The 17649-nt window shown below is 46.0% G+C and overlaps 1 protein-coding gene across 2 annotated transcripts in view; it reads right to left on the bottom strand.

Moving 5' to 3' along the window:
* LOC134462400 (vitamin D3 receptor B) overlaps positions 1-17649 on the bottom strand; it is a 54386-nt gene that overhangs the window by 16930 nt on the left and 19807 nt on the right. For both annotated transcript variants that reach the window (XM_063215417.1, XM_063215418.1), the window contains exons 3-6: positions 15824-15968; positions 11657-11787; positions 8321-8505; positions 3317-3416 (exon numbers count right to left, since the gene is read on the bottom strand). In XM_063215417.1, the coding sequence (XP_063071487.1) occupies positions 3317-3416; positions 8321-8505; positions 11657-11787; positions 15824-15966 (559 nt within the window). In that variant the 5' untranslated portion in view covers positions 15967-15968. The remainder of the gene's footprint in view (positions 1-3316; positions 3417-8320; positions 8506-11656; positions 11788-15823; positions 15969-17649) is intronic.

Genomic DNA, 17649 nt, shown 5'->3' with positions numbered 1-17649 from the left:
TATGGAAAAACCACCAAAGACAATAGCAAGTGAACAAGACATGCCACAGAGAACACGCGAGAATGACTGAATTAAGAAGCACAGCTGGGGCTAAAAATATGCCGTTCTATTTTTACATGTTCCATTACAATCAAAGACTTAATTTCCATTTATTTCTGCTAAATTAAGAAAACAAGGCAAAAACTGTCATAAGCGTGATTCAATTGGACACAAACATCCCCTGCTGTGCTGTGGCTGCTCGGCAGCCACGGCTGCTTCTAAAGCTCAGCCATTTTTCTTTCAGTCTTTCTTTCTCTCTCTTGAAACAAGAATACACTTGTTTTGAAGTCTCGTTTACGAGACCCGTAAACGAGAGTTTTAAGATGAGGCTGAACGCTGAGAGCACACAATGCCCGAGAAATAAAAAATAGAAAAAAACGAAAGAGACAACATGATCTAAAGGACTGAAGATGGATCATGAATGCCCAGACCCCATCAGTGCATAAAGCTGTATGTTATATCGACACGGCTCCTATCTCTCCCCGTTTTCACCCTCCCCCCGAAAATCCTCCGTTCTTCTCGGAGCATAAATGTGCCTGCCTGTGTTAGAGACCCTTTCCATTTAGTCTCTGGCTTGAAAAACAATACACAATAATAAAGTTACCTTGGCGCGAGCAAGCGGGCGGGGGCGGTGTGGGTGGGTGTGTGTGTGTGGGGGCGGGGTTGAGGTTGGGCTGGTCGGGTGGGAGGAGCTGACAGCCCAGGGACTAAAGGTCACCGGGCAACAGTGATGGGAAGTGACACGTTTCACAACAGCGCGTCTTCAGCGGGTCGTTACAAATCATTTCCACCTCCCCGGGCCCTTTTGGCACCGCTTCCTGGGAGCACGGGGGAGTCCGCCCCGCCTGCCCAAGCCACTCCACTCCACTCCACTCCACTCCACTCCACTCCACTCCTCACCTCAGCCGATCCCACTGACTCCCCACAGTCAACTACACTGCACTCTGCTCCACACTACTCTTTAACTTGTCTACCTTATTCCATATTGCTGCTTTTGTTGGTCGCTTTCCAAGTGATGCCGTTTGTATGCAGATGGGGCGATGTTTGCTCTGCCTAATGTCAATGACAGGATTCAGTAGGTCAAATTTTAGACCTTTTTTAAAGACCTTCTGAGACCATTGTAAGCAAAATGAATTCAAGCGTGTGCTTCATGTTGATCTGCCGTGCAATGTATATTTATGATGTGTATTGTGTGTGAGTGCGGCTTAATTTCCTTCGGGATCAACAAAGAACTGCTACTGATACTCGACTCCATCCACATGCAGCCTCAACGCACCTCAGTCAACTAAACTACACTACACTACACTCCAGTCCACAGTGCTCTGCTCTGCTCCACTCCCCTCCACCCACACACATGCAGCCTGGTCTGTGGGCCACATGAGTGGAATAAGGGAATAAGGGAATAAGGGAATGGGGGAATGGGGGAAGGGAAGGGGGAGGGGCGAGTTAGTTACTGATGCACTACCGCCTTTTCCCAACGATGCCCCACTGCGGGCGCCTAGAACTTCACTGACGAGCGGGCGCAAGACAGACACACGGTGTTAAGCGTAAGCTGACGGCTGGTCGGCACACAAACAAACAAGGTGAGGAGCTACGTGTGTGTGTGCACGGCAGGCACGCCACAGTGTTTACGGGTGTATTTGTGCCAGTGTGTGCGTGTGTGATTTCCCTGAGCCGGGCGAGAGGGGTGGGGTGGGGGAAGGGAAGGGAGGGGCATGGGAGGTAAGGAAGGCCCAGACGTGGTGGCTGTGCCTGCGGGGCCAAGTCGGCACATTACGGCCCAGCGGGGTCGCCGGTGCATACGGCCCCAACGCTAATTGGGTCATGGGATTATCGCAGGCCAGGCATGCACGTGGGCCAGCTGAATGCGCAGCGCTGCGCCCATACGTACGTATATATATAAGCTATATGTGCCTGCCTGCTTGCCTGTCTTAGCTCCACTGAGCTCAGCTTAGCTCAGCCCTAGGTGTAGCTTAAGAAGCAGCAGAGTCTCATTTCTGCATATTCCAGCCAGCTATAGGCAGCCGTACAGGGAGGCGCAGCAGCACACGCACTCACACATCTACACAGACATGCACAACATATGGGAACATATACAACACATAGGAGCATGCACGCACACACACACAAGCGCCCAAATAGACATGTACATACACAACATATAGGCAGGCGCGCACACGCACACACGAGGGGCTAAATTGACATACACACACACACACAAACTGTAGGCGCGCGCACACGGACACATATAGAAGGTATAAGAGGACATGCACACACCAAACACACGCGCACATATATGTATGTGCCTGCTCATGTGGTGAGGCAGAGGCACACACACGGCTCTTCTGAGAAGCTCTTGTTCACAGGGTACATCATGTCCATTAGCATGATTAAGGCCCTGTTTGTACAGAGAATCCCTCAGGCTTCCCAGTAGCACACCATGTGAGCCGGCTAATGCACACACACACACACACACACACACACACACACACACACACACACACACACACACACACACACACACACACACACACACACACACACACACACACACACACACACACACACACACACACACACACACACACACACACACACACACACACACACATGCTACTGTGCATATGTACACATTTACATGACATACAAAGATACAATAATCAGACACAGACACACACATACACACACACACACGCACACTCTCTCCCTCTCGTTATGCGCACATTTACATGATGCATGAAAACATACCATAGCCTCACAAACATACAGTCACATGATCTTGCTAAAAATAGGGCAACATTTACATAACATACAGAACATACTATAGGCTCACTTATCCGTCATTACAAGATAATTCACATCTGAATACATTAACACCTTTAACCCATTTTAGCCTGGAGACACATATACGCTACATTCAGGCTCTTGAGATTTGAAGGGTTTTCATGAAAATGTGGGGATATTAGAGCTGAATGAACACATTCTAATGCAAAATGACAGTCCTAGCTTTTAAATGCAACTTATTCCATGTTTGTATGTGCTTCGGAGGCTGAGATATTTAGGACTTAATAGGCAGAGAGCATCCTTTCCCAAAAAGGGCTTGGGCTAAAATGGGTTAAGTATACGAAAACACCTACAGACAGAAAAAACAAGCAGATGGACAGACAGACAAATATAAAAGAGGGCTGGGGGCAGAGAAGGGCAGAAAGACATATAAAAAGAATACATACAATAACATACAGTGAATATGTACATCCGTATCAAAACATTTCCACACCTGGTGAGTGGCTGAAGGAGTCGGAGGAGGCATCTGACAACGAGTGGAGGGAAGCAGCTCGGCTGGCACTACGCGTCACTGGGCCTTCTCTCACCGGAGGCTACACACACACGCGCACACGCACACGCACACACACGGCAGAGGGAACAAAAACACACAAACAATTACTTTTAAAAGGTTTTCAGCCTGTAGCGCTGTGAGTCAGAGCAAGAGAGCGGGTTAATGAGGCATCCGAGCAACAGGGTCCTGATGAGTTGATACGAGTCCATCAATGAACACCACAGCACAGCAGTGGCCATTCAACAGGAAGACAGACAAAAATACACACCCACACACACACGCAGGGTGACAATTGCTCCACCGCTGGCCATTTTCACTGGGCAGGTGTTAGTAGGGGGGCGCCGAAGGCTTTCACAAAATGGTGTGTGCTCTTGTGACCCGTCAGTCACAGTCAGACATAATGGGTGCTGTGGCTACATTAAGGCACCCGTAGTTTATATGCATGGGGACTGGACACCTGGGTGCGAGTCCGGCTTGAGTCATATCCCAATCCTACCCTGTCTCTCTCTCTCTCTCTCTCCCTCTCCCCCACTCACTCACTCCCCTGTCTTCATCGTCCACTGTTTCAATAAAGGCTAAAATGCTTAAATCCAAATAAAAGATCGAAATAAGAATAAACAAATAAAATAAAAAGTAAAATAAATAAAAGGTGTAATTGCTCCGTGGTTTCTGCACTGTGTAATATTTTAGTTGTTTATTTCCAGAATTCATGCTGCCCCTTCACAAATGTTCCCTTTTTCACAAATACTAACCACAACCATCAAACTGTAGCTATTCATTATGACTGGGAAAATTGTACTTTTCATACATGAAAAGGGGGATCTTCTCCATTGTCCGCCATTTTGAATATCCATTAGCAAAACTTAATGTGCCTTGGTCAACCTCGTAAATATCAGTTTATTATCTAGTAAATATTCATGAAAAGATCAAACTTAGTAATAGGCAGCATAGTTTCAATGAGCAGCACAGTTGCAATATCTATACTGGCCACATTCTTACACAGAAATAACAGAAGAACATCAAAAAATCAGGTTTGACGAGATAACCTGATTGCGTTATGAAATCCATCCAATCCATTGGATAGCTGTGGTTCCCTGATGTGGTTATGCCGCCGCCACAATTAAGCGACTGCGATGAAAAGATTAAAGGAGAATGATGTGCGGCGCGGGCGCGCTATCAGATGTCACTTGCTAATAAACCCACACCGCCTCGCACCGCGCGAGGATGGAAGCGATATGGCTGCTTCTATAGAATGCATACATCCTGAATGATTTAGCAGCTAGAGAGAATACATTAATTAATCAGTACACACACGCGCACACAGGTAGACAAAGACAACACATGCGGTGGTTCAGCTGGAAATCAAATCCATAACCTTTAGCATTTTACCTTGTTTGCATGCTATTGGAAAGCACTGGCTGGCACAAACTGCTTTATGCATATTAACCAACGGCAGTCGTAGAAAAAAACAAAAAAAACACTGGTGTTCCTGGCAACCACATATGGGAGATGCCAAAAAAAAAATCCTCAACCAACTTACTGGTAGTGGTTTTAGTAAATAGGGGGGGCAGGAACCAGCATTCATTATTATCAGCACCTGTCACGCCTATGACACCTTGGCAACAACATCCATATAGGTGTTTTTTTTCTTTTTCAGGCAGCATTGTGCAAGATGGGTGAACCTTTGTGCTTCTAGAACAACACCAAAATTGCCCATTTCCTCTAAAGGTTTTAAGCTATAGGTCGAGTTCTCCTTACTCTTGATAGCCTCACAATAAAAAAAATGTCAAGTGCAGAAAGGCAAAGATAATTTAAAGCATCGCTCACTAATTTGTTTCCACACAGTAAACACGTAGATGAAACGGATGACCAATTGCAAACATGATCGGAACGTTAGCCGGTTGCAATTAATTAAGTGCAGGACAACTATTCCTGACCGCGTTACACAGGGCCCTAAATTAACGTTTTTACATCGTCAGTCAAAATGGCAAGTAGATGTTAATCTTACTAGCCAAACACACACTCATTAATGGGTCAGTGGCTAGTACGTACCTTTTCTACCAGCCAAACTGAAATTTTACTGGCCTTTGGCCGGTTGGCTGGTACTAATTTAGAGCCCTGGCATTACAACTCTACACCTGTAACACTTCAGCATCAAACACAAGGAAACTCAATCTTGTTGTAGAGATTGATATTATACAGTCATTCAAACTTCCATCCCATTCTTCTCAACGAAACTGTACGACACAGCTTGAGAAATAGCTAATTTCAAAAGAAGTAGTTACCTCTAAAAAGAGTTGTAGCCCCTTCCCAAGACATAAGAAATGTGCCTGTAATGTTGATCTTTGGTTTCATTTGACTAATGACTGATAAAAAAAAACATGCTGAGAGTGCTAAAACTGGAGCCTACTTCACTGAACTACACAGGGATGTGCTTATCGACAGCAACTTAGTGGGTTGTCAATGGGAAGTTGCATTGCAATTAAGTAAGTTTCTAACAACTTAGCAACTGACACTGTCGAGAAACACACCCCAGATTGGTACCTTAATGACCACAAACACCCAAAGGAGCTGCAGTTGCCATATCTCTTGATGTCAGCAACACTGTTTGTTTGACCGATGAGACACAGCAATACAGAGAGCTGTGCTTTTCCACAGAGCTTTACTGAGCAAACTTTTACAGAAAACGCATCCCTGGTTGGTTGGTGAGAGTAATAATTGCTTCTAAGGCCTCCATAGCAACAGTGGTCATATTTTTGACTAAGAGCAGAGTGGGAGAAGTAGATTGGTTACTGATGGAGAGACAGCAAGCCCTGGGAGGAGAGGAGAGGAGAGGAGAGGAGAGAAGAGGAGAGGAGAGGAGTGATGATTCCCCCTGTTCCAGCACAGCTCAAGGTTACATAGGCACACAATGCAACTCAATGTCACTGAATGGCAGCTTGCTACTTCTATCACTCATCAATGTTTCCTTTTGAGCGAGTTGAAGACTGAATATTCACAATAGAAAACAAAGACCGAATGAATGTCCAAGAAAGCAATACGCATGCTGCACATATTTCAAATGAGTAATGTGTGAAGAAAAAAGAAAAAAGCTTCAAATGACCATGAAACATAAAAGCTACATTTGTACATACGTCATTTCACATAATTTATTGACTAACCATGCAGTAGTAGCCTGATAATGACTTTGGTATGGTGGGAGGATGTGCACGAGCAGACTCTCAATAGGACCATATGGTAATACATATTTCACTAAATGATTAATTATGTGACTATACAGCGTATGGGGAACCTTATGAGCAGACTAATGGTGCTGTTGTAATCACATGACCTCTATCTAACATGATACTATAATGTCATACAGATGCGCATGATGGAAAAGGACAGCTGTTTGAATCTCATCCTCGGCTGCTACTCTGGCTTCCTCCCTCAGCCGTGCTGTTTGACATTTTGAAAATAACAAGGTAGAGGTTAGCGAACAGTTACCGGGTCAGTTGATTAACATGTAGATTTGGTAGGGGGTAAAATCTGTTTACTTTTTTGTTTGTTTTTAAAAACCTTATGAAAAAAGTTGCTGTCACACACTCAGAACTTTAATGTTAACTGTCCCCAATTTTAAAGAAATAAACTTTGAACTTTGACCTTTGACTTGAATCTGACCAACATTTCGGCTTGCGTCTTCATCAGGGTCACTTTACACACATAACAATTAGTGGGTACATTAACCCATTGTGTCCTGGAGCGACATATACGCAGCATACAGGCTCTTGGGATTTGAGGGGGGTTTTTTTCCTTCAAAAATGTGGGTATGTTAGAGCTGAAAGAACACATTCTAATGCAAAACGAGGGTCCTAGCTTTTAAATGCAAATTATTTCATGTTTGTATGTGCTTCGGAGGATGACATATTTAGGATTTAATAGGCAGAGGGCACCCTTTCCCAAAAAGGGCTTAGGACAAAATTGGTTAATTAAAATGTAGATTTGGTGGGAGGAACAGTCTACTTTAGAACATCTTATAATAAATGCTTTAAAACGGAGATGTGTAGCGATCGGTCACTGTGGTTGGGGGGAAAAAAAACAACAACTGAAAAGCATCAGCAATCAGGAAGGTTAGAGTTGCATGTGCCTATTTTGGTGATGGCACAGCAAAGCTAGGCACTCATTATGTCACAATACAGCAAAGCAGGGGTGTATTTCTCGAAACCATAGTTGCTAAATATGTTAGCTACTTTGTTGTTGGCAATGCAAATTCCCATTGGCAACTACCCAAGTTCCTAACTGAAAAACAACTAGACTTTCGAGAAACGCACCCCAGGCCGCCCAACATGGTGCAAATAGGCCATGCAGGCTGCTGGTTTGTTTCGTTATGATAACGATCTGGCAGAGATCTGGCCTACGACTATTCCTGGCAAAGATATGCTAGAGGTTTGAAAGGAAGTGTTTGTTTCATATGATTTTCCGGAACAATGGTTCGGAAAACACCATTCTGGACAAGCGACACACCTCCAAGTTTCAAGATCCAATCAGATTGCGGTGCTCAACGAGCTATGTTTTCAGAACCACGTCATCTACTAAACGGTGAGGAGCAAGCGAGGGATGGACACGTTTGTTGGAAACATTTCCTGTGGCCCATATAAAGTTGTTCCACATGTGTAGGAGTGGATATGCATACGGTGTGCCATGCACATGTGCGTGGGAGAGAGACGGGCAGAGAAGACGAGACGAGAGAGTGGTCTGAATGACTGGAACATTGGAGAGGAAAAAACACACACACACGCACACACCCACCTCTCTCTTACACACACACACACACACCTCTCTCTTACACACACACACACACGCACACACCCACCTCTCTCTTACACACACACACGCACACACACGCACACACACGCACACACACGCACACACACACGCACACACACACACACCCTGGGTGCTCACCCTGAAGCGTGAGAAGTCCTGGTAGGAGTCGTCGTAGGTCTTGTGGTGCGCCTCCAGCAGCGTGTTGATGATGCCCTGCTGCTCGTCGGTCAGACGGGGGCGCTGCGCCTCGCGCATGGCCTCCTCCTCCTTACGACGCTGGATCAGGTCCTTCTTCCTCTGCACCTCCTCGTCCGTCAGGATGACTGGCAGCACAAGAGCAGACGGAGGGAGGGGGGAAGGGGGGAGAGAGAGAGAGAGAGAGAGAGAGAGAGAGAGAGAGAGAGAGAGAGAGAGAGAGAGAGAGAGAGAGAGAGAGACGGAGCGAGGGAGAAGAGGGGATGTGGCGAGAGATACGTATACGTTAGAGAGGGCCATTTCAAAAGGGCAAGCAGACGCTTTAAAAACCACCACGAACCAACTGCAGATAGACAGTCAGAAACGAGGAGCGTCAACAATGTTGAAAGCTTCAGCAATGAGGATGACTTAAAAAAAAGAGAAGGAGAGAAAGGGAAAGAGAAAGAAAAGGAGAAAGAGACAGAGCTGAATTGCTAGCAGGCTGACACCAGGGCAGAAAGACTAGGCTAGAGAGAAAGACAGGCCTACCGATGGACAGACAAAAAAAAAACGGAGTGAGACAGAGCCAGCCACACAAGACGGACAGACAGCCAGATGCGTAGGCAGAACAACAGTGAGTGAGAGACAGAGACAGAGACGGTGACAGAGACAGAGACAGAGACTGACTGGAAGGGAGTAGCAGGGGGAAAAACAACCCCCATAAATAGAACGGGGGAAAAAAAACACCAAGATGGGAAGAATGTTGAAAAGGAAACATTTCTCGGCCTACAGTCTATTGTAAAAGCTTCCCAGAAGAAAAAAAAAAAAGTTTTGCTTTTATTAAAATTATTACCAAGTCAGTACAGTCTATACCACTACAAGCATATACAGGGAAACTGAAAAAAAGTACATAACTTCCCAGAAGCTAAGAAAGTGTACATTGCGCAACAGCCTCCTGGCAAGATGGTGCGGAGACACGTGTTTTTTGTGTGCGTGCGTGTCTTATGTGTGCGTACATGCACATGTTGGTGCGTGTGTGTGTGTGGTCGGACACTGAGACCAATTCACAGGTTGCTCCCCCCTACTGTGGCGCGGATGAGCAGGCAGAGGCTGGAGCGGCGGAGGGGGGGGGGGTTGAGACTGATGTGCTGCACAGATCAGCCTGCCACGGAACACACACACACACACGCACACGCACGCGCGCACACGCACGCGCGCACACGCACACACACACTATGGTTGTCGTGGTGACTGCTAAGGGGAGTCAGTTCTCTTCGCTTAATGTTGTCCTCTCCATTGTCTTGTAGGGACGGTAGACAGAGCATCCAGAACGTCTCCCTCTCTCTCTCTCACACACACACACACACACACAACCATCACTTTGCTTTATAGCAAGCCACAACTAAAATCCTGCAGTCTACAGTCATGTATGTGCACAAACCTGCTCAAACGCAAACAACACAACCCCCCCCCCCCCCCCTCCTTCTAAAACACCCCCCCCCCCCCCCCCCCCCCCCCCCCCCCCCCCCCCCATACAACACAAAACCCACTTATTATCTCCCTCTCAAGACAATGTCAGGAATGTAACAGTGTTGAAATACACACTGCATACGTTGACACACACATAGACACACGCACACACAAAGGCAACAATATCCGGATTTAAGATAAAAAGAGAGCGACGGAGAGCAAGAGAAAAGAGCTTGTGTTTGCTGGAGGTGAAGGCAAACAGAGGTGACTTAAGTCTTGCCAAAAGGCCCTCAAAGAAACCGCAGGTGTCCCCCAAGCCAGGAGCAGGAGGCCTGCTGCTGAATATAGCACTCAGTTTCCACTACCTGGGAGTCACACATGAAGAGGGAGACACACGACCACACATCCGCGCGCACACACACACACACACACACACACACATATGCACGCACACGCACACACACACACTGATAGACAGAGGTGTGAGAGAGCTTGCCTTGCAGGAAACTCGGGGACAAAAAAAACACTCCACACCCAACACTCACTCACACAGGATAAAGTCCAACAGAGAAGGCTTTGCAGAGTCTCTTAAAAATCCCTAAAATTCATCTAGTGTGGAAGTATTCACGGTTGAGGCAAGTAGTCCGTCTTGCACAGGTAAATGGATGCTCAGTGGAAGGCCAGCGAAAGACAAACAATGGAGGACATTTAGCAACTATTCCAGGTCTGGCTTATTGATATAGATGATTTTACTGGAGAAAAGAAAGAAAGGAAGGCGGGTGCTGTGGTGCATGGAATTGCATGCTCATGGGGACCCGGGTTCATATCCCAGCCCTCATCACCTGTTCCAGCCTTCAAAATCTCCCTAATGATAAACGCAAAGAGCCCTAAAACTGTATCTTAGAAAGAAAGAAGGAAAGACATAAATAAAGACTAGGGATGCACGATGTCAAAAATTTCGTCCGATACCGATATCCGATTATGATATTGCGGTTTTGGCCGATGACCGATATTAACCGATACCGATGTTTTTCTTTCTTTTTAAAAAAAAAGAGATGACAATGATGCAAACAAACAGAATTTTTGAATGTCGTCTTATTTCCAAAAACACTTTTTAACTCCCTGTGATAATTAGATAAAAAATAGAGACAAAATAGAAGACAAACAGTGAAAGTCATCGTCAAGTCCATTCTTTTAGAACCGTAACATACAAAAAAAAACATCGGCATTAACATCGGCCCAGTTTTACCCATCAGACCGATGTCCGATGTGTTGAATATTGGCCGATATCGACCGATACCGATACATCTGGCCGATACATCGTGCATCCCTAATAAAGACATAGCTAAAGACAGAAAAAAGACAGAAAGACAGAAAGAAAGAAAGAAAGAAAGAAAGATAGACAGAAAGAAAGACAGAAAGAAAGAGCAAGATGGAGGACCAGGGGCCCCCGTCAAACAGAACCAGTCAACTGGAACATCATGACATCAGCTGTCAAAGGGGGTGTGGAGGAAATGACATCACAACAGGAGGAACAAAAGAAGGGGGCACACAGGAGGTGGGCAAACACGAGAATGACACGAGAGAGAGAGAGAGAGAGAGAGAGAGAGAGAGAGAGAGAGAGAGAGAGAGAGAGAGAGAGAGAGAGAAAGATAAAGAGAAAAAGAAAGAAAGAGAGAGAGAGAGAGGGAGAGAGGGACAGAGAGGGAGAGAGAGAGACAAGGAAAGAAAAAAAGTGCTAAAAGAAAAGGGGAGGGTCGAAACAAGTGGAAAAGAGAAGGATAGAGAGAATAGAGAGAGAGGGAGGGATGGGTCAGTGTGGAAACGTACATTCTTTCATCATCCCGATCTCCACACAGCGCTTCAGGCGACAGGCTTGGCAGTGGCGACGGTTGTCCTTGGTGATGTTGCAGCTCCCATTGAAAGGACAGGTGAACGTGGCCTTCCTCTTCATGCTACGCCTGTAGGAGAGAGAGAGAGGGAGAGAGGGAGAGAGAGAGAGAGAGAGAGAGAGAGAGAGAGAGAGAGAGAGAGAGGGGGGGGGAGAGAGAGAGAGAGAGAGAGAGAGAGAAAGAAAGAAAGAAAGAAAGAAAGAAAGAGAGAGAGACGTGAATACAGACCAAAGCATAGCTGAGAGCTAGTAAGATAGATAGCGCAGCTATTTAAATGGAATGCGTTTGCATATATGTCATGTTTCACACAAATCCCATTTCATGCTAGCCAGGCTAAGCCCTCCTAGTGATGCAACGCCTTCGGCTTTGCTTCTAGTCAGGCCAGGAGCAATACAAATATCGTTTTTGAGCACCGGAGAAATCGGGAACGCCACCCACTTTGTCAGGAAGCAATCCACTTTGAGCAGCTACAACGGCCCTGGGTAGAGCGTGTTCAAGGCAGTGACTTGATTTAAGCAGACGTTCTATTAGGACTAATAAAATGTTTGGTTTTAACTTTGGCACAGCCTCTTCTGGGTTCGACCAGTAGCAAGTCAAGGGAGGCGGGCTACTCAGGCCGTTTGGGAAACGTTATTCGTCATCTTCTTGGTCAGACCCACATCTCGGTTTCGAGATTTGAAAGTCGATTCGAAAAATTTGTCATGTGTTTTTTTTTGCCTTTAACCAGTCCCCTCGAGGCCCCATCGTCTCAAGACAGAAATGAGGGACAATCCTCCCATAAGGAAACCAAAACCGGAGGGAGAAATACTTAAAGGAACAATTACAAAACATGCAGAGGTCAAGGGCGAGGAGTGGGGCTCGACCCTGACTGGGGCCTCTTCTCCGCTCCTCGCCAGGATGCTGGGGCCCCTTTTTTTAACGGCGGCTTCACAAACAGGACATTACCACACATCTGCGGCGTGCTCTCCAGTGGCCAGTAAGTCAAGTGTTGTATAACCAAGTGTAGGTGGACTGTGTGAGTGTATGTGTGTGTACGTACGTACGAATGAGTGTTGTCACAGTCCAACTATGGACAGTAACCATTGCAGTCCCGGAATGGACAACAGGGCGGAAGAATGCACAGCTAGAGTGTGTTTGTGTGTGTTTGCGTGTGTGTCTGTGTGTTTGTTTGCGTGTGTGTGTGTGTGTGTGTGCTTGAGAGGAAAGGTCATACTGAGCATTAACACACTCCCTGTCAACCCTGCTGACCCACACTGTGCAAACAGCCCCATCTGTCAGCATAGGGACTTTACAACACAATGGATGCTCAATTTGTGTGTATTTTTGTGTGTGCATTTGTGTGTGTGTGTGTGCGTGTGCGTGTGCGAACATGCATGTTACCTAGGTGTGTGTGTGAGTGTGTGCGCGCGAGGTATTCACATGTGCGTGCGCGTTAGCCATGTGTGGGCAGGTAAGATGGGTGGGATGACGGGATTTGTGAGGCGTACACAAACAGGTCAAGGCTAGTGTGGTAAACTATGTAAGCTGCGCGCGAGTGAGTGAGTCTTCCAATGCATCTCATCTTAAGCATGGGGAACAACACCTGAGGGAACTGCAGCAAGCCTGTCGAGTTCAGCTCAGAGAATCCCACTGCACTGTTTAGTCAAGACTACAAACACCTCAAACCTCGACTGGGGGGGACGGACATGGATAAGAATGGATAAATGATTAACCTGGCTAGACACAAGATATTAATTGTCATGTGTACATGAATTCAAGTGCAATGAAAAGCCTCCCTGCTCGAAGAGTGTCCAAAAAAAAAGCAAGAAGAAAAAAGTAGAACCTGAGGAAAAAAGGCATTTAAAACGCATTTTGGAGGAAAGGAAAGGGCAAGTGATGAATGAAGGAGTGGTTTCATTGCTAAGTTAACAGGGTATATACACCAACCTTGAAGTCAAATTTACTACCATTTAATAACCTTTTTCACTACCTTTAGATTTTTTTTACAACCATCACAACACTCCGATGCAAGTACTGACAAGACATCTTTTGTCTTTTGTAACATTACATTACATTACACTTTCGTTTTTTGCAAAAAGATGCCCGAAAGGGAGCAGTGCGACAGGACGGTACCATGCTCAGGGTACCCCAGTCATGTAGGAGGATGGGGGAGAGCACTGGTTAATTAGTCTCCCCACTAACCTGGCAGGTTGGCAACCTGACGCCTTAACCGCATAACCATGACTGCCCCTCATACTGCCCTCAGATACAGAATCAATCCATTTTTTTTGTCAAAATGGTACAACAACAAAAAAATAACACCTCATTTTTCTAAAAAGAATACCTTTTGAGCAAATGTACAACTTTTAAGGCCATTAAATTTTGGCTTTTTAATTTATCACCTTTTAATACTTTTTAAAACCCTGCATACACCCTGGTTAAGCAACAGAAAGTGGTAAACCTGCTAATACACATAGCCCGAGCTGATTCTTTTCTTTCTTTCTTGCTGATCTACCTCTACCCCCAGGTTAACTTCATCTCTGTTAACTGCTACCGAGCCAACTGCTTGAAATACCTCCTAGACAGATTTAGTATTGCAAATGTAATTTCTACTTGTAAAGCTGTTTTACAAAACATTGCGTAATCCATTTAGTTTGATGGAGTTTCATGTTCTATTTCATATGAAACTGCGCAACATAGTCTTTCCAATGACCTTCGTACGTCTCAGATACCGGCAAACCCTCCACCACCCACCTTGACTGACAAAGAATTCACCGGAAACCCTGGAGTTCTTGAATAGCTGGTCATCGTGCTCTCTATGACGATGGGTTTTGAATGAGATCCAGCATGAAAGAGAAGCCTGATTGTGTGTACAGCATGCAGTGGTGTGGCTGTGTCCCTGCACACTCATCCTCACCACAATGTGTGGATCTGACAGTGTTATTATCATGCTCATTGCATCCCGCTTCTGGAAAGAAACACTCATGTCTGTCCTCCTCTCAGATCCTTTGTTTCTCAGTGTTGTGGATACAGCTGTGTGTGTGTGTGTGTTGTGTGTTGTGTGTTGTGTGTGTGTGTGTGTGTGTGTGTGTGTGTGTGTGTGTGTGTGTGTGTGTGTGTGTGTGTGTGTGTGTGTGTGTGTGTGTGTGTGTGTGTGATGGCACAATATGCACCGAAAATTGAAACCGTACCGCTCACATGCATACCAAACCGGGGCATGCAAACCACAGCAAACCGCAGTCCACGCCATCTCCAAAAATATCTATTAAAACATTAGCATTCGAGACCACCGAGGATGTCACATTTAAAATCACACAATGTTCACACTGTAAGCCTAAGAAAAACATGAGTAGGATATTTAGTGATAATAAGTTCGATTCTATCTGCCAACTGAAAGAAGGCATTTGGAACGCTCCACAGCCTGCATCAGCTGACGACGGTTTAAGTACAGGTTAGCACAAGAGGCGCCTGCCAGACACAAGCAAAAGGTCAAATTCAACTTGCACAATATTATATTATAATTACAATTAGGGCTGCACGATATCAGAACAAATTCGATACTCGATAAGAGCATGCAATACCTCGATAACGATATTTAAACGACATTTAGAAATATAGCTGAGTGTTTTTCTTGTCACTAATTTGTTGGTCTGTGTGGGGGGCGTGGCTTTCGTCATGGCAGGCTTCCTGCGCATTTGTTGACATTCAGCAAGTGACTGGACTGCACACAAATGTTTTACTTGTTTGGGATAATGAAGTCATTTTTCGGGATACGAATATCGCCACTCTTGATATCGAGATTTATCGATATATTGTGCAGTCCTAATTACACTTATATAAATATAGTTTGATATTCCGATATTACAAATAAAAATCTTGAATCTTGAAGTGCACAGAACGTTTTGAATTAAAAAACAAAAAACAGGACCCTTAAAGAACCGAAAACCGTAACCTTGATACCGTGGTATGGACCGGACCATGAATTTTGTGAACCGTGAGTGTGCACGTGCACATGTGAGGCTGGATTGGGACAAGAATGTGCATACGTTGGCCCGTGTGTGTGTGTGTGTGTGTGTGTGTGTGTGTGTGTGTGTGTGTGTGTGTGTGTGTGTGTGTGTGTCTTCACCTGAAGAAGCCCTTGCACCCCTCACAGGTCATGGCGTTGAAGTGGAATCCGGTGGCCTTGTCGCCACACACCCCGCAGATGCGAGGCACGTTCCTGTCAAACTCATCCTGAGCCTGTGAAGAGGTACTCACAGCCATCTCCATCACTGCAGAGGGAGAGAGAAGGGTGGGGGGTAAACACAAAAAAGAACGATAAAGATCAAGTAGAATGGAATTTGCAACTTGGCTCCATCAACGCTTACAATTCTTTTGCTGAAGACACACGAAACACAAAAAAGAATGATAAAGATCATTTAGAGAGGGATTTGCAACTTGGCTGCATCAAGGCTGATAATCCTTTGCTAAAGAACTGAGCCAGTCAGTGCTACAGCTCTTTTGCCATTCTCTCGTCGCCACCTACCCCTCCACTACCACCCCTACCCTGTCCTCCACCTATCCACACCTGTACCCGCCACCACCACAAACATCAGGTGCGATGCTCTAGTCTGCTCTGTTCTCTCTCCACCCTCCATTTCTCCACCTCCTGGCTTCCCCATTCCCTGGTGTGGTGGTGTGGGCCTTCCCTGCTGCGCTGAGCCATGACGCAGGAGGGCTGGGAGCCGACCCGGGGTGCCTGCGTGTGAAGGCAGCACAGGTATGAAGGTGCGGAATGTAACCCTCATGTATGAAAAGTCGGGAAAAAACCCTTTCCGTTCCTTCCCATGCCAATGAGGGAGCTGGCTTTGATTGAGCAGGCTGCTGCAGTCTAGTGTGTGCACTTGGAATATCACTTTTCACCAAAGTGGGCTGGTTTTAAGGGGCGGGAGTGGTGTGTGTGTGTGTGTGTGTGTGTGTGTGTGTGTGAGCAAGAGAGAGCATGTGTGTGTGTGTGTGTGTGTGTGTGTGTGTGTGTGTGTGTGTGTGTGTGTGTGTGTGTGTGTGTGTGTGTGTGTGTGTGTGTGTGTGTGTGTGTGTGTGTGTGTTGGAGGGGGTGGCGGGGGGAAGGCAGCCCACAAGTTTCAGAGCTCGCCGCGTAAACACACAATCACTGACCAACACAAAGCCTCTCCTCAGATTCACGTTCCTCTCTCTCTCCAGCCAAGGAAAAAAAAGAGAAGCGGAGAGAGAGGAAAACAACAGAGGGAAGGCAAGAAGAAGAAGAAGAAGAGAAAAGAGAGGACTGGCCCTGGAGCCAGGGCTGGTACGAGAAGGAGAGAAGGAGAGAAGGAGAGAGAGAGAGAGAGAGAGAGAGAGAGAGAGAGAGAGAGAGAGAGAGAGAGAGAGAGAGAGAGAGAGAGAGAGAGAGAGAGAGAGACACACAAACAGAGCGAGAGACGGAGTGAGTGAGCCAGAGAAAGCGAGTCGAGTCGAGGACAGCAACACAAAAAAAAGTGGAAAACTGAGCCACACTCTCCCGCGTGCTGATTGACTACTACTAATCTGAGCCCACAAATCACAAGTGACATGGTTTTGTAACACGCTGAATAATTTACTAAGTACTAATGGAACTCTTAATCACTCCTCTGCGCTGAGTGCCTCCAACAAGCGTGTCGTGACGCAGCAAAAAAATATGAAATGAAAATCATAAAAAGTTTGTCAACTCACAAACACAGGTGTATAATAATTAGACCTAATAGGCCTGAGAGGCACCACTTTTCCCATTTGGGTTTATTAACTGCCAAAACTTTTGGGACTTTTTGTTTCTCTCGTCTGTTCAATCCCATAATTTTTGCAGCCCTCTGCATTGTCCGTGTACGCGCCACCAAAATGCTGCATCAAAATCAGACAGAGAAAGGAGGGGGGAGAAGCACAAAAACAAAAACAAAAACCAGAACAAACAAACAAAAA

This window comes from Engraulis encrasicolus, chromosome 14 (genome assembly GCF_034702125.1).
Source record: "Engraulis encrasicolus isolate BLACKSEA-1 chromosome 14, IST_EnEncr_1.0, whole genome shotgun sequence".
Classification (NCBI taxonomy): Eukaryota; Metazoa; Chordata; class Actinopteri; order Clupeiformes; family Engraulidae; genus Engraulis; species Engraulis encrasicolus.
The sequence above is the reverse complement of the archived record's forward strand: the minus strand, read 5'-3'. Positions and strand labels throughout refer to the sequence as shown.